General features: G+C 26.5%; 4 protein-coding genes across 8 annotated transcripts; 2 read left to right on the forward strand and 2 right to left on the reverse strand.

Moving 5' to 3' along the window:
* The first annotated feature begins 1,938 nt into the window (after positions 1-1,938).
* On the forward strand, positions 1,939-7,747 carry LOC132932232 (vascular endothelial growth factor A-like). Of its 2 annotated transcripts, none has more exons than XM_060998505.1 (6): positions 1,939-2,266; positions 6,214-6,331; positions 6,522-6,685; positions 6,787-6,891; positions 6,973-7,148; positions 7,354-7,747. In XM_060998505.1, exons 1-6 carry the CDS (start codon positions 2,063-2,065, stop codon positions 7,367-7,369), a joined length of 783 nt encoding a protein of 260 aa, XP_060854488.1. In that variant the 5' UTR covers positions 1,939-2,062; the 3' UTR covers positions 7,370-7,747. The 2 variants fall into 2 exon arrangements, with proteins under 2 accessions (XP_060854488.1, XP_060854487.1); XM_060998504.1 differs by having other exon boundaries at positions 1,941-2,266; positions 6,522-6,706.
* Positions 7,748-10,022: 2,275 nt separating this feature from the next.
* Positions 10,023-10,671, reverse strand: LOC132932233 (small ribosomal subunit protein eS12). Its single transcript, XM_060998506.1, has 2 exons — positions 10,384-10,671; positions 10,023-10,317 (listed from the first exon to the last, which is right to left on the reverse strand). Exons 1-2 carry the CDS (start codon positions 10,526-10,528, stop codon positions 10,052-10,054), a joined length of 411 nt encoding a protein of 136 aa, XP_060854489.1. The 5' UTR covers positions 10,529-10,671; the 3' UTR covers positions 10,023-10,051.
* A 311-nt stretch (positions 10,672-10,982) lies between these two features.
* LOC132924131 (toll-interacting protein-like) lies at positions 10,983-19,741 on the forward strand. 4 transcript variants are annotated; one of them, XM_060988264.1, is made up of 7 exons: positions 10,983-11,140; positions 14,021-14,148; positions 14,581-14,819; positions 17,393-17,706; positions 17,790-17,991; positions 18,094-18,240; positions 18,301-19,741. In XM_060988264.1, the coding sequence occupies exons 3-7, from the start codon at positions 14,775-14,777 to the stop codon at positions 18,409-18,411; spliced, it is 819 nt and encodes a 272-aa protein (XP_060844247.1). In that variant the 5' UTR covers positions 10,983-11,140; positions 14,021-14,148; positions 14,581-14,774; the 3' UTR covers positions 18,412-19,741. The 4 variants fall into 4 exon arrangements, with proteins under 4 accessions (XP_060844247.1, XP_060844256.1, XP_060844240.1 ...); XM_060988273.1 differs by lacking the exon at positions 14,021-14,148; XM_060988257.1 differs by lacking the exons at positions 10,983-11,140; positions 14,021-14,148 and adding an exon at positions 14,354-14,479.
* Positions 19,742-19,987: 246 nt separating this feature from the next.
* On the reverse strand, positions 19,988-27,253 carry LOC132924124 (protein cramped). The gene is made up of 14 exons (XM_060988236.1): positions 26,839-27,253; positions 26,559-26,748; positions 26,233-26,481; positions 25,954-26,157; positions 25,704-25,894; positions 25,389-25,589; positions 25,003-25,317; positions 24,783-24,914; positions 24,642-24,698; positions 24,408-24,554; positions 23,671-23,893; positions 22,561-22,793; positions 22,358-22,450; positions 19,988-20,311 (listed from the first exon to the last, which is right to left on the reverse strand). The coding sequence occupies exons 2-14, from the start codon at positions 26,716-26,718 to the stop codon at positions 20,204-20,206; spliced, it is 2,313 nt and encodes a 770-aa protein (XP_060844219.1). The 5' UTR covers positions 26,719-26,748; positions 26,839-27,253; the 3' UTR covers positions 19,988-20,203.
* Positions 27,254-27,677: the final 424 nt, after the last annotated feature.

Below are 27,677 nucleotides of genomic sequence, written 5' to 3' on the forward strand. Positions count from 1 at the left end.
TTTACGAAGGCCTTTACTAATTTCTAATTCGTTATTTTTATAGTCCGTCGCGAGCCCAAATCTTTGAATTGCACGCCACCATGCCTGCGATAAATGGAAACGACAACCATCTAATTTAATTCCGGGCCATTGTAACATGCAAGCATTTCTTAACCCTTTTTCAAAATCAGTTACAATTTTATTTGATTAGAATTCACTACCAACTACATTACATAGTTCATTTATTGTTTGCAAACATTGTTATTATATGTTAATTCCTTTTTATCTTTAAATAAACAAAATATTAGAGGAACATAATGACCGTTTAAATAACCAGGGAAAGTTAAGAATTGGTAAAAAAATTTAGAACAGAAATGTTCCGTCAAGATATACAATTTCGGCTTGACAAAAAGCTATTAAATTTGATTTACATGAAAAAATTGTTAAATTATCTATTATATTATTTGTTAATAAAAAATGTTCATCTTGGATTGTGTTTATATTAAGTTGCTCAATAGCTTCGTGGACAGAGTTCATATTTTTTGGTAAAGGAGGTAAAATATTACGGCGTGCATTGTATACGTTTATCTTAACATATTTTAAGTCAGTTATTTCTAATTTACTAATTGACTGGTGTCTGGTCATTTAAACATTGAATTAAAACTTTACTTGGTTTATCGTGCGGATTATCAGTTGCTTTTCTTTTTACTGAATGCTTTGATTTTTACTGTTCACTGCAAGATTCGTGTTTATGATCTTCATTACTTGATGATATTATACTTGGAGGTTCTAATATTTTTATAAAAGCTGGACATTTCTTAACACAACAACGCCAGTTTTTCGCCAGTTTGAATCAATGTACGTTCAAAATAATATTTATACATTTTATATCAAATTAATGGACGACCACGTTCACTGGTAATAAATTGAATTTCCGACATAATTTATTAATTATTATTATTAATTAATAAATAAATTCGTTAAAACATCACATGAAACACAAACGATGTTATAAATTTACTATAGAATAATATATATCACGCAAGTAACGACGACTGTATGTGACTGAGAAAGGAAAATATTAGACGCAGTTATCTTTTGAAAGAAACTAAATTGTTAAATGTTCAAAAAGTCAAGGAATTATATATTTTTACAACGTATCTTCCCAATTAATACCGTTAATATCGACAGACAACAGATAAACAAAAATAACTGAAAATGACCGTCAAAACAACATATTATGTATTAAATGCCGATACTTGTTGTAATTTACAATTCAATACAATTCCTAAACGATTAAGATTAAATTTTAACTGCAATATTGATAAAAATCCGGACAAGCTGAACGAAATCATTGAAACTGAAAAAATATCTCAGCAAATATTTAATTAAAATATAATAAAAAATAAATAAATAGGTACACGTAGTTAGGTTAAATAGTTCTAATTTATTATTAGGGAAGTTTACGTAAGTGTAATACGGTAGCAAAATGTTTTTAGGGGAATTTACGTAAGTGTAATACGGTAGCAAAATTATTACTATTACTATCTTAGTCATAACTCATAAGATACTAATTGGAATTTAATTACGTAAATAAAGATTATTATTATTATTTGTTATTATTATATTTAAAAAAAGTTCGCGTGGGCTAGGTGATCGGTGATCCATTTAATTTTATACCAAAATAGCAAGCTACACCTATTTGAAGTGTTATTTGTAGGTACTATAGTTAAGTACCTACGTCCTACACTGACACACCAATACACCATACTCAACATTGAACATACCTAAATGGCTAAACTTATTACGTACCTATACGTAATAGGTATTTATGTATGATTTGGTATATTTTCAAGGAAATAATTCAATTGATACTTAAACAATTCTTATCTCAAGTTTCCCTCTTTACTCTTTAGTGTGAATAATACTGTAGTGTAATAAATAATAGTAAAGTGTATAACACTTATAAGTTATAAGTTATAATAATCTACACGATTTTATACAGTTAACTCGGCTACCACATTTTATGTACCTATAGCTAACGTACTAACGCAATAACGAAGTTGTAAAAACACGATCCATAATGTACCATACATATTTTATAATTTATTATTGTTTATTACTTTTGATCACAATAACGGCTACTTTCGACAAAAAATATCAGTTTAAACAGTTTAAAGATTCTTCTAGTGAAAACATCTTTAACATCAACGAACATGGACCCGAACGACCTTGTGGTGGGCATATTATCGAGTCAAATAATTATCAAATTAAAAATTATCCAGAAGTAATTATTAGTTAGTTTTGTATTATTCTATATTGTTGTATCTACAAGATTACAAAGTTACATAAAATAGGTAGGTACTCATATTACTTCCATATTGTTACCCATAAGATATTAAGATATAACGTTAAATCATAAACATTCATATATTCGTACTAGATTACCCAAAGGGTTAAAGTTGTAGTTTCAGCGAAGGCACCATCCTAGAGCCCCCCACACTTTAGAAACCCCGTGAAAACAATTTTTTTATATATATATATTACGGTACAACTGAACAACATTACAACAGTTAATATGCATAAATGCACCTTATAATTTATATATTGTACCTAATGTACCTCCTGCTTATAGAACAGAAATATACATTTTTGTATTTTGTTTTTAACAATTTTTAGTTTTTTAGTTATAGTTATAGTTATTGATTTTTTTGTTTAATATACTATATACAAACTTTATACCTTTACTGTCTTTTCTAGAATAAAATAAGATACAGTCGTACGAATAAAAAATTCCAGTGACAAAAGATAATACTGTAACTTACTATCTTGTAGCACGCTTCCCGCTTTCCACTTGTATTATACAATAGGTAACTAATACTTTTATGTTTAAATTATTTAATATATTACCATTGATTAAATAACTAGCTAGTCTATTCTATAGTCAACGATGATACTACTTATGATATATTGTTAGTTATGTAACAATATTTTACATAATTTCCACACTTTAAAAAAAATTATTATATTATCAGATTTTTTTTCAAAATTAATATCAACAATAATTAGAAATCAGAATAAGTGTATTGTGTGATCAATAGTTTGATCAGTTCATTCTCTTAAATTTTAAGCCAGGGACGTAGCCAAGATTTTATTTCAGGAGGGTCAAGTCTAGTCAAGTCAAAATAATAATAATAATAATAAGTAATTTTAACCATTCTTATTAAGTAAAAATTAAATTCGTAATGACCTACAGAATGTTATATTATATAGTATGTACATATTGCAGTGTCGGTCTGGCCCACCCGGCTACCCGGCGATCGCCGAGGGCCCTTCGATATTTTTCAACATTAGCCCATAGCCAATCGTAAACGTAATAAAAAATATGTATGTGTTTAAAATTCTAATTGGGTACAATTCTAATAAATATGTAAACATTGAACAGATAGTGACATGGATAGATACATGGTAATTATTGTGGTCTGGTGATAAGTATAAACGCAGTATTTAGCTTACTACTCTACGGGATAAAAATAGATCTACATTGATAAAGGCGTTGAAAAAAACGACCTAATTTTATTAATTATGTATAAAATAGCTTTAATATTTTATTAAATGACAGTTAAATTTTTTCGTTTAAGTTAAAATTAAGTTTGTAGAGGGTCTATTCGAAATTAGTTAACCAGGGACCCAGTCATGAGCCAGATCGACACTGACAAATTGTAAAAAAAAACGCATGCCAAGTCAAAAATCGGCATGTAAACTTTCTTGATTTTAAATTTTTAGAAATTTATTAAGTGTAGGTATGCAATATGTATGTACGAGTATAATGTATTTTATTTTCATTTTTATTAAAAATTAAATAATTTTTTTGAACATTTTTAATCTCACATATTTTGTATCCATTTGATAATCTCTTTTTAATGAGCTATCAATCAACTTTTTAGCTATAATAGTTTTGGAGAAAAGTAAAATAGACATGTTAGAAAATGTAGAATATATAGAACTGCTTTCGCATTACTTCCACTGAGTTCCACGGCACCGCCATTGTTTATTGGATTCAATAATTATTATTTGTTATAATGGAGGCAGTCGGGAAAGTCCCCGCGACTTGCCCACTTACATTTATCGGTTACAGTAACAATACATTTAGTTAAACATCGTGCTGATCCATGATCCTATAGCCCTTTTCGTGAGCCGACCGCAGTCTGCCGCTCAGGAATCTCGTTCCCTATGCCGTGATCGTCCTTCCTTCCCGTGACGCCATGATTAGGGGATAGAACTTAGGTGTCATTTTTTTTATCATCATGGTTATTATGGGTTTTAGTTTATACAAGGGTCTATCGTCTATGTATATTATATATTTTTATATTTACCTCATACCCAGCTATATAGTATACTTATACCCGTATATGAGTACCTATATATATATTTATATGTGTGCTAACTGTATCATTTTGTAAATTTTTCCATTACATAATATACCTAATTCATTATTAGATTTACGAGTACAATAAAAAAACATCATTGAAAAAACACTAGCATTTTCGTTCTACTCAGATTCTAAAAAAAAATTTTGTCGATGACATTTCGGGGGGGAGTCCGGACCCCATGGACCCCCCCTCCCTCTGGCTACGTCCTTGTTTTAAACCACGGCCAACCACTATAGCCATCATATAAGTTATATATTTTTATGTTCCGCTATGATGTTGACACTTTTAGATACCTAGCTACTCCATCACACATATTTAAAATATGTTTCGATACTATAGAGGATTTAAAAATATATGAGCGCCAATCTCCTGTCAGTTTATACTCAGATTTCGTTAGCGATTAAATAGTATAAAATATAATCTTTTACCAATTTCCTTTTATTATTATTTTTCCGTCAGTTAAATTTCGGTTTAAACATTTACGTTTCAAATTTCTGTCAACATGATAAACAAAAATAATCAACTGGTAAGAAAAAAAATACTTAGATTGGTATGGGCTTACAATTTAACAAATATATTAAGAACCAATAATTGTATTGTTATATTGTTATACTGAAAATCCTCAAATTTAGCTAAAAATTAAAATATCAAAAAACCAATCCTGTTCTAATTTTCCAACCAATATATTAGATATAGATCTGAAAAAAATAATAACAGACATAATAAACAGATCATATTTAGATTTTAAAAGCAAATTACGAATCTAGGAAAAAAAGCCTCGTACCAACTAAATACATTATTCGTTATTTTATTATGAATTATGATTTACATGAACATGATTAAATATAATCATCACATTTATATACCTATAACACTTCTTTAATATATTTTAAAGTATAGCTGCAATCTGCACTTAACATTGCCAATAATTGTCATTTGTACCTAAATAATTTTAAAAATGTTTAAAAATGAGTAAAAATTTAATGTAATTAAAAAAATATAAAATAAAAAAATGTTAAGGTAAAATTTAAAATAATTGTCATTTATAATTTGTATTATATAATTAAAAAAATATTAAATTAATTAATTTAAATTTTTTAAATTATATGCAAATGACAATTATTTTATATTTTTTAATTATTTTAAATGTTTACCTTAAACATTTTTTGAATTATGTTTTATGTAGGTACAAATGGCAAATGACAGTTATTGACAATGTTAAATGCAGAATGCAGCTATACTTTTAAATATGTTAAAGAAATTTACATAGATAAATGTAATGATTATATTTAATTATGTAAATCATCATAATAAAATAGGTAAAGAATAATGTATTTAGTTACCGAGCTTTTTTTTCCGAATACCCAAATTATATATTTAAAATGTAGAGGTCATATTATATGACTAGTAATAAAATGGCCTCTTGTAATGAATAATGATGAATAGTAGAAGCATGGCAATATATAAATAATTTAATTAAATTTAAAAATATTTTGGTGTTCTATAAACTAGTTTTAGAAAAACTACATAAAAGTATGTAGAACAATTATGGAGATCTTAACACTATGATTTGAAATGTAAAACAAATGGCCAAATATAGAAAAGATAAAAACTATAACTATATACTTAGTCTTACTTAAAAAAAAATTAAACTTACATTTTTTCTGATTGTGTCCAATTACTTAACTTCAAGTTAATTAATAACTAACAAAAAATAATTGTACCTACTATACTTTCAATTTTAATATATTACCGCCACTATGTGTGTTCTATACTAAGAATGATTGTCTTGGTGTTTTAGATACCGTTGGACATCATAATGGAATTAAACCAGGTTAAAAGTGTTTCAGAACTATTTAAGTTTATGCCACATATCGATATTCAAGAAATGTTAAAGTATGAAACTTATGATGGTCAAAGTAAGATATATAATATTGTATTTATAATTGTAAATTATAATATTGGATAGGAATATAACAAAAATATCAATTAATGATAAAAAATTTAAATTATATATTTTAAAACAGTAGATACATACTGTTTTAATACATTGAATTATGATGGTTGATTAGTGATTACCAATATTTAATTTTATTATACAATCCAAAGATTCGACGATTGTTCCAAAAGCAGCCACTTGTACCACCGAAAATCAAACAGTTAGCCTGAGAGATGATAATAACCCAAGTTTATACTATTCACCACCCTGTACACGAGTGAAGCGATGTGGTGGTTGTTGTGGTAGCAGTTTGGTTTCCTGTCAACCAACCGAAGTAGAGATGCTTAATTTTGAAGAAAGTTAAAACATTTTAAATGTTTATTAAATATTTATTTTGTATTACTTTTATTCTTATTTTAAATGTATTATCCACAGGTTACCATTCTACAGTATAATGAAACATTCACTTTCAAAGAAAAAAAAATTATTACTATAGAGCAACATGTGAAATGTAAATGTGATTGTATCGTTAAAGAGAAAGTGTGTTTATCAGCAACAAATAAAACTATATAATATTAAGCTGCAAGAAGTGAAAAAATAAAATACCTTTTTATTCTATAGGACTGTAAGCCCTCACAAATGTATAATGCCAGAGAATGTCAATGTGTTTGTAATAATTCAGAAGAAGAGTGCGAAGAACAAGGTAAAAAGGTATGGGATTCAGACACTTGTTCGTGTCGATGCATTGAAGAGCAAGAATGTACAACAGGATACAAATATGATTACAATACATGCAGGTGGGAAATATATACAAATCACTGAATTATAATATACTTCATAGTATAGCAGTGTATTTAATTACTAATTTGCCTAGTTACAATTTACAAACTTATAGAATTTTTTTTTTCAATATTTAGAAAATACTATACTATTATAGCATACAGTAAACTATTTTGTATAATTTGATCCAAAAATTATAATATTATTTGTTTTATTTTACAGTTGTGAATTAGCATAGAGAAGACTTCTTACAATCCATACAAATATCACTTAACCATGAACTTAATAGAGATTACTAGCTTAACTCGTAAAAGTTATTTTAATTAATTATAAGTTTAATTATTATTATACCTACATTATTCAATTAATCAATAATTTTGTAAACTAAATGTATCGACTACATTGATAATATAAATAAGTAGTAGTATAGTACTTAAACAATTTCAATAAAATAGATATCTAGCTATTCATAAGTGTAAAATATAATTCCTTCAAGCAAAGTATTCACAAAAGTAATGTATAGACCTACATTAATAATTATTAATTAATGCCTTTAATAGAACATTTAATAATTAGTTTAATTTTATACTCAATATATCAATGTTTGGATTCAATATTTATTTGCATGTATTATATTATACATATATTATGAATATATTTTTGGTAGAAATTGATCTTCCTGGTTTGGTTAAATGACTTAAAATCACAATTACAATGTGCCACTGACATGAGTTGGTACATAAACAGACAAATATAAATTAAATTTTAATTTAAAAAGTTTTCTAGATTCTTAAGTAAGTATTGCAATAAAAACAATTTTTGTCATAGCCCAGTGCCTACAGATTGGATTTTATACAAAAACAAAAAAAAATATAAAGTAAAATGAGATAAATCTTTTCAACATGTATATTGAAAACAAGGAGCTAGACTTCAAAGAAAATGTTATACTTATTAAGATGTTGGTATTTACAAAGGTAGCATTTATTTATTTTATTAATAATAAAAAATAACCACTTACCTTTAAATACAATTTAACATTTAATGACCAAACCTTAAAAATATGTATTTGAGGAAAAACAATTTAACAATTAGATGCTGATGAAAATTTTAATCTTTAGTTTAACTGTATGTACTTTAAACAATAAAAATGCTGAAGTTTAAAAACTTTATTGAAAATAATATCAATTTATTAATTAGTATTAATTTAATAAAAAATTATAGTAAAACATATTTATAATTTTTTTCAAATGTTTTAATTCAACTGTATATTATGTGAAGGAAAAATGTTGGATTGTTTGATTGAAAAAATTATCCTAAACATAATATATCAGATATGGTAGTATTTAACAGGGTCAAAATAATGTTTAAAATTAAACACCCATACATTATATGGTTTCAATATTTTATTTTAATAGAATAATCTTATAAATTTATAATATACTGAATACTGATCACATTATCAACATCTGCTGACAATGATGTTGGCATGCATTTATCACATATCATTTGAACTATAACAAAAACAGCCAATTTCTCATTAGAAACCATTAGATTTAAAACAGCCATTTTACCCAATATATAATTATTACACCAAGTACAGTAGTCGCTGCTTATTCGATAAAATCAAAAAAAGGATTTTGTTTTAATGTGTGTAGTTATCATTTGATTCTTTTTTAAATATTTATCTTGTAGTATGCAACAATCTAGATTTGACAATTACTACTGTATTATTTTATTTAGATTTAGCATTTATAACATGACAAGATGATAATAATATTTTTTAACAAAATGCTCCTATATTTAAATATGTTAAACATATTGTATGAAAAACAAATCTAGGAAAAAAACGTCAAATGCATTTAACTTCAAAATTCCAAATATTAGTTAAAATATAAAATAAGTCAATTGATAAGTTCAATAAGTAAATAATAATAAAATAAAATCATATTTATCCTATATACTAGTATTATTAAAAAAAAATTGGTAAATCTTCTTCTCCAATTAAATGTTTTGGATTTATGTAATTCTCGGCATATATTATTTTTTTTTTGTAATATACTCAGTGAACAAACATCTTAAGATTACATTATTAACGATAAAATTTGGTTTATGCAGCCCACAGGTATTATTGTATTAACAAATACAACTTAAATATTATTAGTTATTTAATATAGGTATTACATCACTTCAAAACCTTAAGTGCAACAATTTATATAAATGTAGTTTATTTTAACAAGCGTGCTTTTAAATTTATATACATATTAAAAAATAATTATATTTGTGACTGCAATTATTTTAATAACTTTAACCAAAATTAACATTTTACACCTTTTTTTTGTTTTTATATATGCGGTATGTCGCTATTATTTTTTTCTCATTATTTAGTAAAAATTAGGATGACCATTGAACATACATTCTATTTAAAATGTGATTGTCCTGTTTTTAACCCATTATTTTTATATTATGATACTTTAAGATATGCACATAAAAGAAAAAACAATATTAAGAGTTATCATAGAAACCAAAGTTAATAACTATAGATAAGTTGTCAGCAATAAGCATAAAATATGTACTTTATCGATGTATAGCATAGTGTAATATTATGAATCTCTCGCAATAAGGATAATATTCACTTAATATAACAGGTGGAAATGAATGATCATCAAAATATTAAAAACGTATTAGATTTGAACCAATACCGTTGTCATAAAGAAATGTATACATAAATATGGGAACCCAAGTATAATCTTATTCAAATTATTAAGTAACAAAATTAATAATTGGAATAAAATTAATGTTATGTGATCTCGAGTATATGGTATACGAAGATCAGTGTCATGTTGGTATTTTCTCAGTTATTAAATGAAAAATAAAAAACACAAGTTTAACAATTAAATTAAAAAGATTTGGTTTTATTGATCTACGCAAAATTCTTTTTCTTCAAAATCTCTAACAAAGTGTCCAATTCTTGTGTGTCATCTCCGAAATGTTTGACAACCACGCATGAACACCCTACAACTTTCCTGGCTTGACCGTTGTTGTCGTACTTACAAAGACCGCTCCATTCCCCTAAAGTCTTGTTGCTGTCTACCTCAATCAGAGGAGTACTGTTCTCGGCACATAATCCAGTCACTAATTTCTTGTACATGGCTTCTTCACAGTTGTTGGCCAACACACATAGTACTCCTATACAAAAAATTAAAAACATGTAATTTATAATAAAATAAATAAAATGGTAAGTTTAACATTTACCAAGTTTCTTCTCTAGAGCTTTGGTACCCTCGTGTATTCCGTGCAAAAGGCTGCCGTTCACCTGGGCATTTTTTAACACTTCTTTCAAAAGGTTGTACATTTCTCCGTGTTCACCAACCTCTACGGCATCTTCAACGTCGGACATTATGGACTAGTGTATAGATACAGCAATAAATTTAATAAAAAATTAGCAAATACTTGCTAAATTAGTGGAATTAAAAGGAAGAATTTCTTAAAAAGAAATATCAAAATGAACACGTTTTCGAGAAGGACAGAGAAACTGATTGCTATTGTTGAGGTTAAGTTGTTTGCATTCTGTTTATTTCGGCAATCAGTGCATGCAACTAACTCTTGTTAATGCGGTAATTTCATCATACCATATTTTATTATCTACAGCACAGCTGTGGTAGAAAAAATGATAATATCACGATAGAATAATATTATCCAAAGTTTGTAGATTATACAGGTTGCCTCATAGTCATGTAAACATTGAAAAATCCCCGCAGCGCCTATAGTGACTGTGACGAGTCTGACGTCCCCGTCGTACACATTTTGGTGCATTGTTTTGCATGGCGAATGGCGATCTGTATTATTTTTCGTCCTTTTGTATTTTTTAGTAGTTTTTTCACTATATTAATACGATATATTACTATGTCGGTGTTGTATACTTGTATGGCAAAGGTTTAACACTTATTTGAATGAATAAAAGTTATGCATTTGCCATTTATTGTTATTACCCTGAAATCTTCGTCAATTTGTAAGTAGATAGTAGCTACTAATATTACAGAATGTCAGTATATAATCAGCCCTGAAATCCAACTGCACCATTTTTGTACAAAACTAATCGTAATATTCCTTATTTATCATTAATGAAAGATATGCATATTTTCTGTGAGGTGAAATTAACCAATAAGTATAATAAGTAATAATAACCATAAGTTAGTTAATTTAAGAATTTTACTAAATTTATTCAAAAATAGAAATATTTTTTTAACAACATTTCATGGTTAACTTAAATTGTTAATATTACACCTTACACTTTCTTATACTATGTACTAAAATATAGTGCTATATATTAGCATATTATTATTATTACTATAAGTACTATATATTTTTTTTTGCAAATTGTAAAATTAAGTGTACAAATATAGTATAATATATCTGGCACGTATACAGGGGGGGGGAGGTTCAAACGAAATAATTTTGATTAACGAGGAAAAAATTATTTTATTATGTTGTGGCACAATTTGTATTGCTAAATTTTATAAACTCCCCGCGAAATTTTTTTTGTGTACGTGCCTGTAATATATTATTATTGTACAAAAGTATAATATTAATAATTATAAATGGCTACAATTAGGTCATCAGTTTTTTAGGTTTTTTAAGCTTGTGATTTGAAGTAGGGGTTTTGTTCTTCTTTTTTGAGTAATTTGTTGGAAATTAGTTTTTAAATGAGTTATGAGTATTTTTAATTTACGTTATATTTATTTGCATAACTTGCTAAAAAATTTATCTATCGTAAAAAAACCAACATACGAATACAGATAATGTTCTCACCATCAAGTTTAATAATAGGTCGATTCACTCTAATTTTTAAACTGACGGAGCTAAACGTGACCTGCTGAGCGTAAATTTGCTGTTACGCATTTATAAGACAAAGCAAAACGTGTGAGTGTTGAGTCCTCTTAACACCAAATTGAACACAAATATTATATCAATAATAAAACACTACCACTAGTACCATTCATAATATATTAAGTAATTTTGTTTTTACAAATAAAAGGAAAGTGTATTACAGCAATACACGATTACGATATATATTATCTATTTAGGAAAACTAGATTTCTTCAAAATAGTAGGTATATTTAGTTCCAGGTCACAGTATTACTTATAAGTAATAACTTTAAATTATAAATTATTAAAAATATAAATATTTTAATCGTAAATGTTTCTATGAATAATACATTTGCATTGTAGTGTAATATATTTAACGGATAAATATTTAAAAAATGTAAATATAATATAATAATAAAGTAATAATTATCTAATGATTCCACTTTGGAGGTATCAATATATATATATATATGATGACTGACAATCCACGTAATTAATATTATTTTATCTTATCAGTATAGTTATGCTTAATTTCAGTATTATGTAACATAATATGGTGTACAATTAAAATTAGGTTTAAAATAAGAAAAATGACACACATATTTTACTTGTATTTTAAATTCTGAACGGAGTGATGGAATGTATTGATTTTTCAATTATGTGTTTTTTTTTGTTTTTGTGTCTGTCATCACGTTTTGGAGTAGTAATAGTGCTTCGATTTTTTACTTCAGCCCCTCTTTGAATAGGAAAATTCATCTAGTTGGTACTTTGATGGGGTCAAAAGTAAAAAATTCCAGTTGTTTTCAAAAGCGTCGGGAAAAAATAACGGAAAAACGGGAATTTTTACGCATGACCACTTTTTGACAAAATCAATATTTTTATTTTGCTGTAACTCAAAAACGAATCATTGTAAATACTTGAAATTTTCACCAAATGTTTATATTATAGTTATCTATTTACGATTAAATTTTCAAAATATTTTGACTTTTTTTAAGTTACTTATAGACAATTGAAATTTTCGACTTTTTAAAGTTTTTTTTCTTGAAATGCCGATAAAAAAAATTTTGCTTTCCAAAAATTCCTTAAAATTTAATACAAGGCTTATTATAAATTGTACTTATCGTAGTAAAAAAAAAATTATAAATCGTTAGTCACAATTTTTGTTTTTAAGCATTTGAAGTTCAAATATTTATTAAATATATCAAAATCGCCAACATTTGCAAGGAATTTTGAAGTTGAAAATTCATAAAATTTTTGTGATTTATACCTAAGGTTAAAAAACTCAATACAAGGTTATCCATAAGTTTTCCTTCAAGTAACTGTGAAAAAAAATTCCAGCATCAATATAGAAAAAGTTTTATGAGCGTATGAAATTTAGTTTTTTACGAAATCGCGTAAAATAACGATATATTACAATTTAAATATAGTTAATAATATAATATATCCTACTAATTATCATTGACTGACAAATCATCTCCGTTCAGAATCGTTTTTCGTGTACAATAATACCAGTCGTTGCATTCAAATTTAATACATCCATTATAGTGACCTACTCTCCATCTCTACTATACAGCAGAGCGATAACCACTTTTTACTTTAGGTTTTAATAAATAGCACTGAAGTGGAAAGTTGAACGAATATTTATACATTCATAGGTCACAAATGGATTACTCAAATTAAATACTGTAAAAGTTACAACTATTTTTTTTAATATGATTATAAATTAGCGATTTTGAATTATTTATTTTTTGTACAAAAACTTATCAGACTTCATAGTTCATGATACATCTTGTATAGTTAAAAAATGTACATCACATTAGTGAAAAGACAAATCGGTTCTACCAGTATGTTTGGTTTTGCCTGGGCCCTGGATAGTAAATAGTTATTGGCGTTATTGTATACGGCAACTGCACAAGGCACAACATTAACCACCTTTATATTTCGAGGTTGCCATTAAAACAAACTAATCTATTATATAAAACAACAAAATCTCAATAATACAATTTTTTATTTTTTGTACCAGGAAAAATGTGTAAACAAGCCTGTAAAAAAGCATATAAACATTATACGTGCTATAGCAAGCATACAATTTTGTACGACGGGTGACGTCACGGCACAAGTTCCTCCACTTCCACTTTTAACGAACTATCGGTATGAGGCAACCTGTATAATCTATAAACCTTGAATATTATCGCTGTTATTATCATGGACCAAGCCACCAAGGTGGATTCAATAAATTGAATACCAATCCACCTTAGTACCTTACATAGAACAATATATTTTGCACAGATACATAGAATAAAATAGAATATAGAATAGAATATTTATTCTAGATAGAATGTTCTATGATATAAATGATTATTATAATTTATCTTCTCTTATCTTTTATTATTCTTACTCTTTGTCTTTATCATGATTGAGTGCTGTTCATAGAAAAGTTATTTAAATATTTTCGCGTGATAACGTTTGTAATTTTTCATAGGTATTTAGTATTTACTATTTACGTGACTAATATAATAATTAATTTTATACTTTACTACTACTATAGTTATAGTTGTAACTGTTATTCTATATTTTTTTTAGCAACACTAACACAAATACAGTGAACTCAAATACGCAATTGTGAATTAAGTGTTGTCGACAAAAACAAATAGAAGAACATTACACAAACATCAAATGAACATTTGTGTACATTTTTATTTCAATAGTGGTTTTTGATATTTTTGGCAATTTGACAAATTGAATACGTGTCCGTGTTGTATAACGAATTTTAAACTATGGAATCGGTAACTGCCAGAGTTAACGATGAGAGACGAAAAATGGTAATTTAATATCTAATAATCCAATATACATAACATTTTTATGTATTTATTTTATTAAAATCTACTTTCAAGTACTGTATTGTTTGATATTGTGCTAATTGTTTTGTATATTATATTAATTTATCCTATCCATTTATTGTATATAGTTTCATATCTATTAATACATGTAATTTCAAAATGTTCAACTCAGTATTTATAATTCCTTAAAATGTAATAATATTAATGGTTACCTATATAATCATTCGTAATATACAATCATAAATTTCTAAAGACAAAAGAAAAACAATAATCTAAAATGAGAATAAAAGTAAAGTTTGTTAGTATACTTAACGTGTATGATGGAACTTTTTTATAACATTTTTTTAGCATTATATATATTTATTCTTTATAACACAAATTAAATTACAGTTTTAAAATTATTATGTTAGATTGTTTAAATTCAGTAATTTTCAGACATTTCAATAGCAGAAATATAATTAATTTTTATATTAATTAGTATTTAAATTGGTTAATTCAGGAATGCATATGTCATTGTCAAAACCAATATCTTTGGTAAAATATGTATGGTGGTTATTATCATTCATCAACATTGTATTTTAATTTGTTAACTAACACAATAACTATCTTCTATTTGCATCAATGTCTTATTATTATTTATAGACTATATGTTAATATATCAGTGCCAAATTCTCCAGACATGCTCAGCATGCGCCGCATGTTTAGGAATAAAAACGTTATTAACCAAAATACAAAAATTATTTTGTTATCAATAATATATTACTTTAAAGAAATATAATGTATTACAATAATGTCATTTATTTCTGTTATACTTATCTGTGTTTATTTTTATTGTCACATTTAATGACAGGGCATATGATAGATGTGTGCGCAAGCTCGACGCTTGTTATCGCTATAAAATACCATTTATTCGGAGACCACCTCCACTAACTAGCAGCCGCAGTATTAATCACCCAGGGCATGCTCATTCTGTTACACATCATCAATGTCGTAATTTATAAAATTTAAGTCTACGAGTATATGACAATTTTTCTTTGTTTTTCTACGATAATGTAACGGAAAATTTGTTGAAAAAGAAAGAAGAATTGATTTTATTTATAAATAAAAAACATGTGAAGGTAACTTATTTTAGTTAAAAGAGTCAGGTCTCAATTACAATTATTAAAGTATTATTTAAGTAAGTGCTATTGTATGTATATTAAATTTAAAGCTTATTTATAAATGAATACAAATTTGTGTATTATTTATTAATAATAAATTAAATAGAACTACAGTAGATCCTCGATTAACCGTGCTTACTCTTCTGAAAATTTATAAATAAGTATGGACTGTAGATGTATAACATTACTGTATATATTTCTAACTATGATTAAATAAAAAATTTCAAAATTGCTTTATTATAAAATTATATGTATGTATGTATTTATAATTATAATTAAATAAAAAATTACATTATTATAAATAGTCTCGATTAACCGTGGTTTTCATTTATCCGTGTGACCCCCTCCCCGCCATTATCCCGGATAATCGAGGTTCCACTATATAATACATCATGATAAATGAGCATGCCCATACATCAGTCAGCATTTGCCACTGTAATATATTATGCATAAACACATATTGTTTTAAAAAAATGTAAATATCCTTTTACTCTCTATTACGAATAATTATTAATGCCTGTTTAAATTATTCATAGAATATCTACCTTAAAGGGTTTGTACATTAAAACATAAAATTCTGTGAAAATATATTATACATCATGAAACTGGCTTGATGTATAATATAAACTATGTATTATATATATACAAATATATTAAAATTTATTAATTATAAGTTATATTCAAAAGGTCGTCGATCACTGTATATAAGTAGGGTTTCCAGATTTTTAAACCCTGAACTTAGAGACATGATATTGAATAACCTTTATATATATATATAACGCTCATATGGAAATAAATATATTCTGATTATTATTTTTTAGTAATATTTTAGTACAATTTTTATATAATGACACAGTGTACAATATTATTCTATGTTAAATATTATTTTCTCTCAGCTTCTATAAACTGAAACAAACTAAATTTCTTTAAAACTGGGATAAATGGCAAGTCTATATATAAGTATTGTAAATGTAATATCAAATTTAAGTGGGTGATACCTTGGAAAACGTTTTTGAACGATAGTAGTCCAAATGACATAAGTATAAAAGTTATAGATATGATATAACTATATAAGTACATAAATCTAGTTCTGTATTTTAATGTAACAAATTCACTGTTTACTGGTATCTTCTATCTCAGATTTCATTTTTATGCTATAAACCATTTGAAACTCACAACTGCATCACAGACTAAATAACCCTAAATATGTTGTTTATATTATTATTACTGTTAATTATATTAATTGTTCTACTAATATTCTATAAAGATAATAATAATATAGATGTGAAAAAATATTTCTCTTAATCTGCACAATTAAAATATTAACCAATTATAACTTATGTAGTTATCTCTTATAAAAATAATTTAAATTTATAATAATATTTACATTTGTAGGTATATGTTGGTGATTTACCTAAAGACTTTTTACGCCTTGACGTGGTTTCTGTAGATGATTCTACTAACAGATTACAACAAGAGGCTGCGGACCAACAAGCTGCTATGGCTCTACAACAAGCATTATCTTGTGTGCAAGGAGACCGTGATAGAAATAGATTAAATATTACAATTGTACAAGCACGCCTAGTAAAAAACTATGGTTTAACCAGAATGGATCCATATGTACGTCTTAGAATTGGACATTGTGTATATGAAACACAAACAGATCCTAATGGTGGTAAAACTCCTAAATGGCATAAAACTGTTCAAACGTAATTAAAGTTTTAGTGCTAAATAATTTAAAAGAAAATGTATTCAGATTTTTGTAAATTATAAAAGAATTGTAAATTTTTAGACTTCCACAAGAAGGTGTTAATCAAATTAATGTAGAAATATTTGATGAATGTTCTTTCAAAATGGATGAACTTATTGCTTGGACAACAATACCAATACCCAATCAAATTTATAAAGGGGTTACGATTGAACAGTGGTATAATCTTACCGGTAAACAAGGGCCAAATAACGAAGGAACTATTAATATAATTATAAGTTTTGGAGTAAGTATTCATTTTTTTTTTATGAAAATTACAATTCTGTACCTAATGTTATATTTTTTTTCAAAGATTATATATTAATTATATTTTTTTATTAAATTTAAGACTCCTCCTAGTTTGGGCTTAACAAGTTCAGTTATGATGTTACCACAAATGCCAAAATTCAATAATTCAAGTGCCAGTTTAACTCCTATTTATATTCAACCTTCAGCACCACAAGTACCAACTCTTAGTGCAGAAGACTTAAAACAAGTAAATTAATCATATAATTTAAAAATAAAATAAATATTTCATATTATTTTTCTTTTGTAGATTCAAGACATGTTCCCAAATATGGATAAAGAAACAGTGAAAACTGTTTTTGAAGCCAACAACGGTAACAAAGATCTTACTGTTAATTCTTTACTTCAATTGGTTGATTAAATGTTTGTTAAACAATTAAGATTTTACATAATAATATATGAGTGCCAAGTCAGCAATTTGGCAGCATTATTAAAAGGTACCAGATACATACCTATAATGAGTACTAAACCTAATATTACTTTTCACTTGCTTTAATTAATAAATCAAATGAAAATCAGTCGACATATATAATTGGATTATATTACTAAAAAAATTTAATGTGTCTAGTCCCTACACTAATAGTATATATATCAACTGAAATTCCATCAACATATACAACACATTAGTTATTAATTTTATAGTAGTTTATACATATATATATATATTAGTAGATTATTTTACAAATATTTATAAATAATACTAATATTTTATCATTTTATTTTGTGCTGTTATTGTTATTTTAATGTTAATTATATTATGTACATGTTAATCTTTTTCAAAAAAACACATTCAATTTATTATGACTTATGCATTCCTATTTGTAAATCAAAATATTTGTGTATTCGACATTATAATATAAATTTGATAATTTGATTGTTTCATCGTTTTTTTCTAGAATATAATATACGATAAATTTATATTAATTATACAAATATTTACAAGATTATTACTTACCCAAACCAATTTTTGTAAAATTCAAAAATAAATATTATTATAATTTTTTTAATTGCAAATTATCACGTTTTGTATTTTTGAATATAAAGATAGAATAAATTTAAAAAGAAAGGTTATTTTATTCTTAATATTTGGAAATGAGATATTTTTAACATAATCTATGTATTTGAATTTTTAGTTATTCAGTGTACTATATAAGTATAAATAATACCTAAAAATATTTCCAATGTTTCGTATCAATTATATATGAACTGTATCTTTTAAATAAACCATAAAAACAAAGATTTAGAAAACTACCAATAATATTTTTGGAGATAAATGGAATTTTAAATGCTATTATAAGTGTAAATATTTTTAAAATATTAATATGTAAACAATTTATTTAATAAAAGTGTCAGTGATGATTTATGTTAATTAGTCAAAAGTATTAAGTAAAGAAAACATACATCCAAACCGAATTAATATATAAAATAAATGTCCATTTTTTCATATAATCAAAATATTTTAATACTCATAATTTTGTTCATTTTTTTTTTTTTAATTAGTGCAACATTTTTTCAAATTAATTTTCTTGCTTTTTACATATTAATTATTATTATTAATATTTTGCACCAATAATGTACTAATAAAAATATGCTTTGCAATATTTTTTATAGAAAAATAATTTCTATATTTTTCTGCAATATATATGAATGTAAATTGTATTTTACTTAAAATATAACTGTTATTTGAATATTATTTATACAATTTAAAAAATAACTTTACTATTGTTTAATATTTCCTTTATCTTGTTAAAATGTATTTATTACCAACCAAATTCACTGAATTTCTTATTCATTTATTAGTGTAGCTATGTGAGATTATCATTTATGGTACTGAATAGTTTAAATTTAGAATAAAATTTAAAGTCTTAAACATTAAAAAAAATGTTATAAAATTTGTTTCAATATTATATTACAAAGAACACAACTTTATTTTGTCAACATAATATAATAAGTTAAAAAAATTTAACAACATTATGTAGTTGTATAACATAAAGATATTAAATAATATAAATAAAACAATAAATATTCATATTTTATATTGTACATAACGTCAAAAAAAAAAAAATGTAATATTATATTAAATAACAAAACATTGTTTAATATTAAATTATAATTCAATAAATATATATAATAATTAAAAATAATAATGAAAGTTACTGGCAGTTATTATTGCTTGCAGCTACTTGTGCTGCTAAATCTGCAAATTTAGCGGTATAATCCACACTGTTCTCACTCATAAGACACTGAAATTGGGCTTCCACCTATTACCAAAAAATTAGATTAATAAAAATATTTATATTTACTGTTTATTGTGTTGGCTTAACAATTAAGCATATCTAATGATAGGATAAAAAGGAAGAATCCTCCTGGCCTAAATGGATTTTAGGATTAAATAAAACATATATTTATACATACAAAAAATCATTACATTTACTATATTGTTAATTTATTATATGTTAGTATACAATGGTTATGGCAATTTTTATGTTGATTATTTTTATATCTAAAACATTTAAAAAAAGTTTAATAAGATAATATGGATTAGAGATAATAATAATCCATTTCAAGGGCTGATATTGTGAAGTCGGCCTTATGAAGAGGAAAAAATGTAAACAACATATAGTAAATAAAAACTAAAATTTTAAACATCTATAAATATGAGCCAAAATCAGTTTTTCAAAAATTTATTTTGCGGAAATATTTTTACTTTTTTAAAAATGCTGGGAATTGTTAACTCTACACCTAAAGCACCAATAAGAAACTAAAGATTTTTATTGCTCTAAAAAATTGAATCATTACTTATGACTAGAGCACAGATTTCTATGCAATTGCATGTTTTTTCCTTTTAATATTTTTGGAATTTTATCAGTTATCTCCACAAATTAGTGATGGGTCGAACTGTTTGGTTCAAATTTCGAACTCGGCACGAAAAAAATTTTAAACAAAATTTAATGCATATTGAAGCAAACATTTAAAAAAATGTATAAAATAATATTTTGTCAAGTAAAATATTAAAACCAAATTTCATAGTCACTAAATAATAATTTATATATATATTTCGTTATAAGATAAATAATCGATTACAACGTAAAAATTAATTCAGTGTTATTAGGTGAAAACATTCAGCTCGAAGATCAAGACCCGACAATACTAAGTTGCTTCAAATATGCCCCAATAACTTCGGTTGACGTCGAACATTTGTTCTCAGTCTTTAAAAACATATTAACAGATAAGGCGATAAATGACACAGCTTTACTGAAGAAAAACTTGAAATGCATATGATTATTCATTTTAATAATAAATAAAATTTTAAAAATAAATTAAGTTCAGAAAATTCCCTAAATTTTTTTTATTAAGTATTTAAGTTTAAATAAATAAAAAATTCTTTCATATTTTCATGATTTTTACTGCATATTATATGGCATATTTTGATACTTTTAAGTGCATAAAAATCTGCGCTCTACTTATGACACAAAAATAAATTATCACTCCTACTGATTATCAAACAGTAAGGTAAGTAATTCAACTGGCCATATAGTCCACAATATAATATTTGGTTTTCTATATTACCCTCTCTTCTGAGGTCTTTTCAGGGAATACCTAGATTGACACCTACATAATATATCCTTATATCAGTTACTTAAATTAATGACATAGTTTATATTAACCATACAAATAACAAGAATGTGTAGGTATCATAAATATTCATCCAGAAATTACACTGTTGGGTATTAATCGATTTACTTCAATGGTTGATGAGCAATTGCTAGATATTCATCGTTATCACCACCTCATCGCAAGACTTAATTTCTTATTAAAGTTTCTCTCAAGAATATCAAGTCGTGCCTCTGACGATCCAGAGTATTCACTTAGTGCGAGTCATATCAGTTACAAATGATTAAAATGTAAATAGAACAGATCTTGGGTTATTTCGTAACAAATTACATTATAGTCATGAACTCATGACTGATTTTACTAAAGTATAATTCAGTATTTATTGTATATAAAATTTAATGTAAAAAGATATAAATTATATTATTATATTATTTATATCTTCTCAATGCTTACTTGTTGAAGAGTTCTTATCAATACCAAAGTGAAAAAAACTTAACTAGTTATTAGCAATACATAATATATAATACATAGTATCACAATCCACTATATCGATCAACATAAAATTGATAACAATTTAAGTGCTACTGGCCATAACAATAAACTAATAGTTATTATTAATTAATAATTACTATGCTATGTGAAAATATTCATGAAGTATATAAAATAACTTTTAAAATTAATATTATACTTACATCATTTGAAATAACTTTTTGATCATTTCTTGTAGTTTCAGCCATTTGTTCTTTATCCAGATGACCTAAGAAACTACTTAATGAAAAGTCCATCTGAAATTAAAACTTTATTTAGATAATGAAAACTAAATGACCTAAGTCATAATTATGTAAAATAATAATAATATATTAGTCATATTTTAAATAATAAAAGTTTGACATACATCTGGATTTAGCCATTGATTGCTATCGTCCTTCAAAAGTCTAGAAGGACTAGTAGATGGTGTTGTTAAGCTAATAGAAGTTGTTGAACTACTACAGTTTGATAAAAGACCAGAAAAATTTGGAGTTGAGAATTCGTTCATGGACGGCAACGCTATGTCCATTAACCTGTTTATAGTCGATGATGTGATACTTACATCATCTGGAATATCTTCATCTGGGGGTTTCCACTCTTCTAAAAAAATAATAATATTATAATAATTATAAATTAAGCCTAATGTAGTATTTTAAAATAAAATACAAAATTTTTAACTTTTACAAATACAATTTTCAATAAGTATAAGCTTACAATAGTATGATAAATTTAAAATAACACACAACTAAGCAAAAAGGGTGATTCAAAATAAGCTAAATGTAGTCATACACAGCAATGGATGATTTAGCTTATAGTTGGTAATATTCATTATTCATTAATTTTAAAGTGTACTAAAGTAAATTTCCCCTATTCCATTTTTTCTAATAAATTAAAAAATAATATTTAGAGCTTTTACTATATCTAATACCATTTACCATGTTTCATGGTTTATTGACACTATATCAGTATATTGACATTCACACATATCCATGGTTTTAAATTTTAAACATTTCATGTAAATAATATATTTTTTAATTCTTACTTAACTTTAATACAAATTGTTGATATTATATTTAATATATAGAAAAATGTATAAACTATTATTATTAGACACTACAAAATTTGATGGGGGTATGCGCAGCCAATGAACGGTTTTGGTCGGTAGCTAGTTTATTTCTTTTATAGAAATTAACATCGAATTCTACAAGAAAGTAAGATTAAGTAGAATCATCAAATATTAATTTTATGAATCAATATTTTTAACAAAAATATCAAGTTAGTTGTTTGCTATCCATCTAACAAAGATTTTAGAAAGTGGTTTAGGATATTTGAATAAGTTGCGGGGAAAAGTGTTCAATTCTTAGTTGGTAAGATACAAAATTAAGAAAGTTCATAATTAATTATATTCCAAAATTATTCACATCATATTACTATTTTTCCTTAACTAAGTTTAAATAAAAGAAACTATTATACTAACTTTTTGGAGAAAGTGAGGCTTGATCTACATGGTTAATATCACATTGTTTGCCGTCCATTAACTGATTTTGTTCAGAACTAATTACTGGTACAATAGGCCTAAAATTAGATGTTTGCACAATAGTTAAACTGGTCTTTGGTTGGAGTGGCAGAAGTTTTTGAACAATGCCAACATGTTTATTGCTGGGTCGACCTGTTCGATTACAATACCTAGGTTGTAATTTCTGCAAATAAAAGTTCAAGTGTTAATCATTAATTATAAAAAGTGTATTAAATTTTAATGTAAGGCACTCATTATTTCAAAAATTATTAAGATTTTTGAAAATATTTTTTTACATTATTTTAAATCTATAAAAAAAATTTCTAAAAAATATAATATATACTGTTTACTATTTTTATCACTATCAACTTTAAATTGTTTTACTCTTTTAATGAAGACCTGTGTTTTTTATTTTCTTATTCCAACAAAGAATATTTTCAGCACTTTGATGTAAATAATCAAATTTTGGATTAGTGTGTTAATGAGTTATAAGTATTTAAACTTTGAATGGATTATTGGACAAACATTTTGTAAAACAATTATTTTCAAAAACTATTAACATTTTGGAATTATGAGTGCTTTAATTAAATAGTATGATATTACCGGTATAAGAAACATTAAATATACTCAAATTAATAGCAAAGATAATTATTTATAAATTTAAATGAATAATTGAAATTGTACATAAAAAACCTTACATCAAGTTGAGCTTTGAATGAACCAGTTGAATGTAAAGGTTTTGGCTGCAAAGGTCGTCTAAATACTGATGATGGGTGAACCATTACTTTGCAACCACTGACTAACGAGTAAGCACCACGTTGATTTTGATCCACCTCTGTTTTAATCTAAAATTAAAAATATAGCCAAATTTTATAAATTGATATTATCTATTAAAATTATTAATTAGCATGATTTGGTTGATTAAAATTTACCTCTGTCTGTCTTGGCAAACTATGTGGTTTGTTGTTTACAGATCCGCATGAACAGCCCTGAAAGTTTCACATAGAATAAGCTTACATTCAGTGAACAATAAAATAAACATTCAATGTTAATATTTAAGAACCTAGACATACTTTAGAAGAAGTTAAATTATACTGAGCAATAGAAATGAGTTTATTGAGCGATTGGGATAGTCTATTTTGACTGGTAGCTTCAACACAATCTTCAAACCAATACTCAAGTTGAATTTTAGATTCACCACCACACTAAAAAGAAAACAGTTATTTTATTAATGTGAAAAATAAAGAGTTTATTATTATTATGTTCTTTTAAGTACTAATAAAATAATATTACTATGAGATAAAGTTCCCCTATTTTAATAGCTTCAACATTTGCTAGTGTCCACCCCTGTTTGACTCTAGCAATAAATTCTTCTTTCTTCTCTTTTTCTTGGTCATGTGATGAAATAACCGGATCATTTTTGGGAGGACTTGCCATTAGAATATCCAAGCCTTTTTCACCATCGTAAGTTACATCTGTTATCGGACATACTGTAGATGAACATGTGGTTGAACTATTTTCTTGACTTCCAAATGATCCAGATGCAGAATTAACTGTTTCTGTGCGCACCCGTTTAACATATGGTTTTTGGACTTTAGTTGAAGGAAACTTTAAACAAAAAATAAATAACTTTTAAAATACACAAAAATAAAAATAATATTGTAAAATTGTGATGTTACCTTTTGAAGAATTGATTCTACAGATTCTTTAGAAATTCCATGTGTGTTTCTATGAGCTAATAAACTAACATTTGTATTTTCAATATCACTAAAATTTACACTAATAGGAGTAATATTAACACCAGTTGCTGGAGCAACTCTTAGAATTCTTTTGGATTCTTGATCAATTTCTAGTGTTTTAACTCTGTGTATTTGTTCACGCTAGTAATATAGTGTTTAAGGACATTTAATTTAAAACTTAGACAGATATAATAAATATAACTACTTTGTATACAATAATAAATTAAAATCAAATACAAATTGGGAAAAGGATACAAGTTTTCGATTTTCAGTTTGCCATCTATTTTCTAAAAATGACAAAAGCATAGACAAAGGTTTCTGTAACTCAACCGTTGCTCTAATGCGAGGGTTCATGGCAAGTGATTGGACTAAAGACCACGTATCCATATCTCGAGGCCTTAATTCAACACTAACTTTTCCCGGCAATTTTAAGTCTCCAATTGTATCTGAAAAAATGTGAATTGTATTAGAACAAATTATAAACAGTAAAAAAAATATATTATACCTTCAAGACAGTTGAGCTTTCTCAAAGCTCTACAATGTGGTGTTTTAACTTTCCACAATTTTCCTTTACTCCTGACTTTAGTCGAACCATGATATATCATTTCATATAATTTTGACCAATTTTTATCATTACAAAATCCAATTCTTCGTTTAAGTTCACCATAGTTAATTAACCCGTATAGCTCTTGCACTACTTTTTGCATTTCTACAATACAGTAATATGAATAATACATTTTAAACAATTAAATTGTCAAAGATACTATTATTTATTAGTCATTACCTTTGGGAAATTCAATATATTTGCAAATTTTGTGCCATGTCCGATAATAAAAGTGCCTCAATTGTTCTTTACTTTTAATAGCCTGTTCACAAGAACCTTTACGCTTAGCTCGGTTTGCCATAAACCATTGAATAGATTCAAAATCTTTGCCAAACTCGTTTAAGCCTTCAAAAAAAGAATTGGTATCTTCTGCTGACCAAAGTTCACGTCTAATTTTGGAAGACTTGAAAACAGGAGCATCATTTGAGTCTATAACAGATATGTGATATGTACACAAAAATAAATCATATGCATACGAGACCAGGATGAAGATACTATGTACAAACCTATTTTAGAACAACTGGGTCCGGGTGAAGTAGACGCTGGTGTCATACGTAATTTTTTGGACACTCTAGCACTGGTCCTTAACAGCACACCCTTTTCAGAGACTACTGTTGGAGCATCAGGCTCCAGATGGCAGTCGTCCAGTTTAATCTTCTCGTCCATATTACTGCAGAGAGATTGAAGACGAAAATCCTACAAGGACGATGTTTTGACCCAATTATGACGCAATTAAGAGCACAAATTGAAAATTAAAATAACAAATAGCCAATACTTGGCACTTACCCGGAACAACAATCGTCTTAATAGCTGCCTAACCAACACCAGAGTTCATGTCCACAGCTCAATGAAATCGTCGGACTGGCTCAGAGCTTTAGGTCGCGCGAGGCCAATTAGCGCCATTGTGGAAATCCTCCAGGGACAACGTACACAATTCCAGGGAAACCCGTACGTTTGGGATCGTTATTATTACGACACGAGCGGCACCATAGCTAAATTTCGGACAACATTGACGACAAGGAAAACATAACGATAATAACGGCGCAAATCGGACGCAAAAGTCTAACGCAAAGTCTCTAGGTACTAAAATATTCAGAAGTCACTTGTACGCGCAGAAAATGATAAACAGAAAAATCTAATCAAACGAACACACAACAACAAACATGGCGAAATGTACTGTTATCATTGCAACGGTGCTTCGATAGTTCGATGGTGGCGTGCAAAGAAGGGGAAGAAAACTATAATAATAATCGTCGGTGCGGTGACCGAAAAGCGTTCTCAAAGAAACGGCGAGTATTCTGTGTTACATGGCGAATGGCTGCACAAGCAAAATATTATGGTTGTCGGCCAAGACACATAATTATTATTACACACATACGCATCAAATACTCGGATGACGACTACGGTGTAAACTTAAAATATTGTTGCAATATATAGTATAGGTATTCTTAAGTTATCGGTGCCCAAATGTTTTTAAGCACGATTCAGTAGTGATTCAAAAACACACTGGCAATACCTACGTATGAGTCGTATGACTTTATAGTGGTCCATTGCTGAAGAATTAGGTCAACTTTTGAAGCAGAAAACGTTCTGCCACAAAGCTCACTCAACATATTCTCCACTAA

The sequence above is a fragment of the Rhopalosiphum padi genome, chromosome 1 (genome assembly GCF_020882245.1).
Source record: "Rhopalosiphum padi isolate XX-2018 chromosome 1, ASM2088224v1, whole genome shotgun sequence".
Taxonomy (NCBI): Eukaryota; Metazoa; Arthropoda; class Insecta; order Hemiptera; family Aphididae; genus Rhopalosiphum; species Rhopalosiphum padi.

Bases quoted from the DNA above. Each gene is read 5' to 3' on its own strand.
- LOC132932232 (XM_060998504.1), top strand. From the start codon at position 2,063: ATGTACCATACATATTTTATAATTTATTATTGTTTATTACTTTTGATC. The intron at 2,267-6,213 runs GTAATTATTAGT...TTGGTGTTTTAG, and splicing joins AAATTAAAAATTATCCAGAA to ATACCGTTGGACATCATAAT. The intron at 6,707-6,786 runs GAAAGTTAAAAC...TATTATCCACAG, and splicing joins TAGAGATGCTTAATTTTGAA to GTTACCATTCTACAGTATAA.
- LOC132932233 (XM_060998506.1), bottom strand. From the start codon at position 10,528: ATGTCCGACGTTGAAGATGCCGTAGAGGTTGGTGAACACGGAGAAATG. The intron at 10,318-10,383 runs GTAAATGTTAAA...TTTTTTGTATAG, and splicing joins AGCTCTAGAGAAGAAACTTG to GAGTACTATGTGTGTTGGCC.
- LOC132924131 (XM_060988264.1), top strand. From the start codon at position 14,775: ATGGAATCGGTAACTGCCAGAGTTAACGATGAGAGACGAAAAATG. The intron at 14,820-17,392 runs GTAATTTAATAT...TTACATTTGTAG, and splicing joins ACGATGAGAGACGAAAAATG to GTATATGTTGGTGATTTACC. The intron at 18,241-18,300 runs GTAAATTAATCA...TTTCTTTTGTAG, and splicing joins GTGCAGAAGACTTAAAACAA to ATTCAAGACATGTTCCCAAA.
- LOC132924124 (XM_060988236.1), bottom strand. From the start codon at position 26,718: ATGGACGAGAAGATTAAACTGGACGACTGCCATCTGGAGCCTGATGCT. The intron at 24,915-25,002 runs GTAATATTATTT...TTTTCTTTTTAG, and splicing joins TAGGGGAACTTTATCTCATA to TGTGGTGGTGAATCTAAAAT. The intron at 22,794-23,670 runs GTTAGTATAATA...TTATTTTTTTAG, and splicing joins AGCCTCACTTTCTCCAAAAA to AAGAGTGGAAACCCCCAGAT.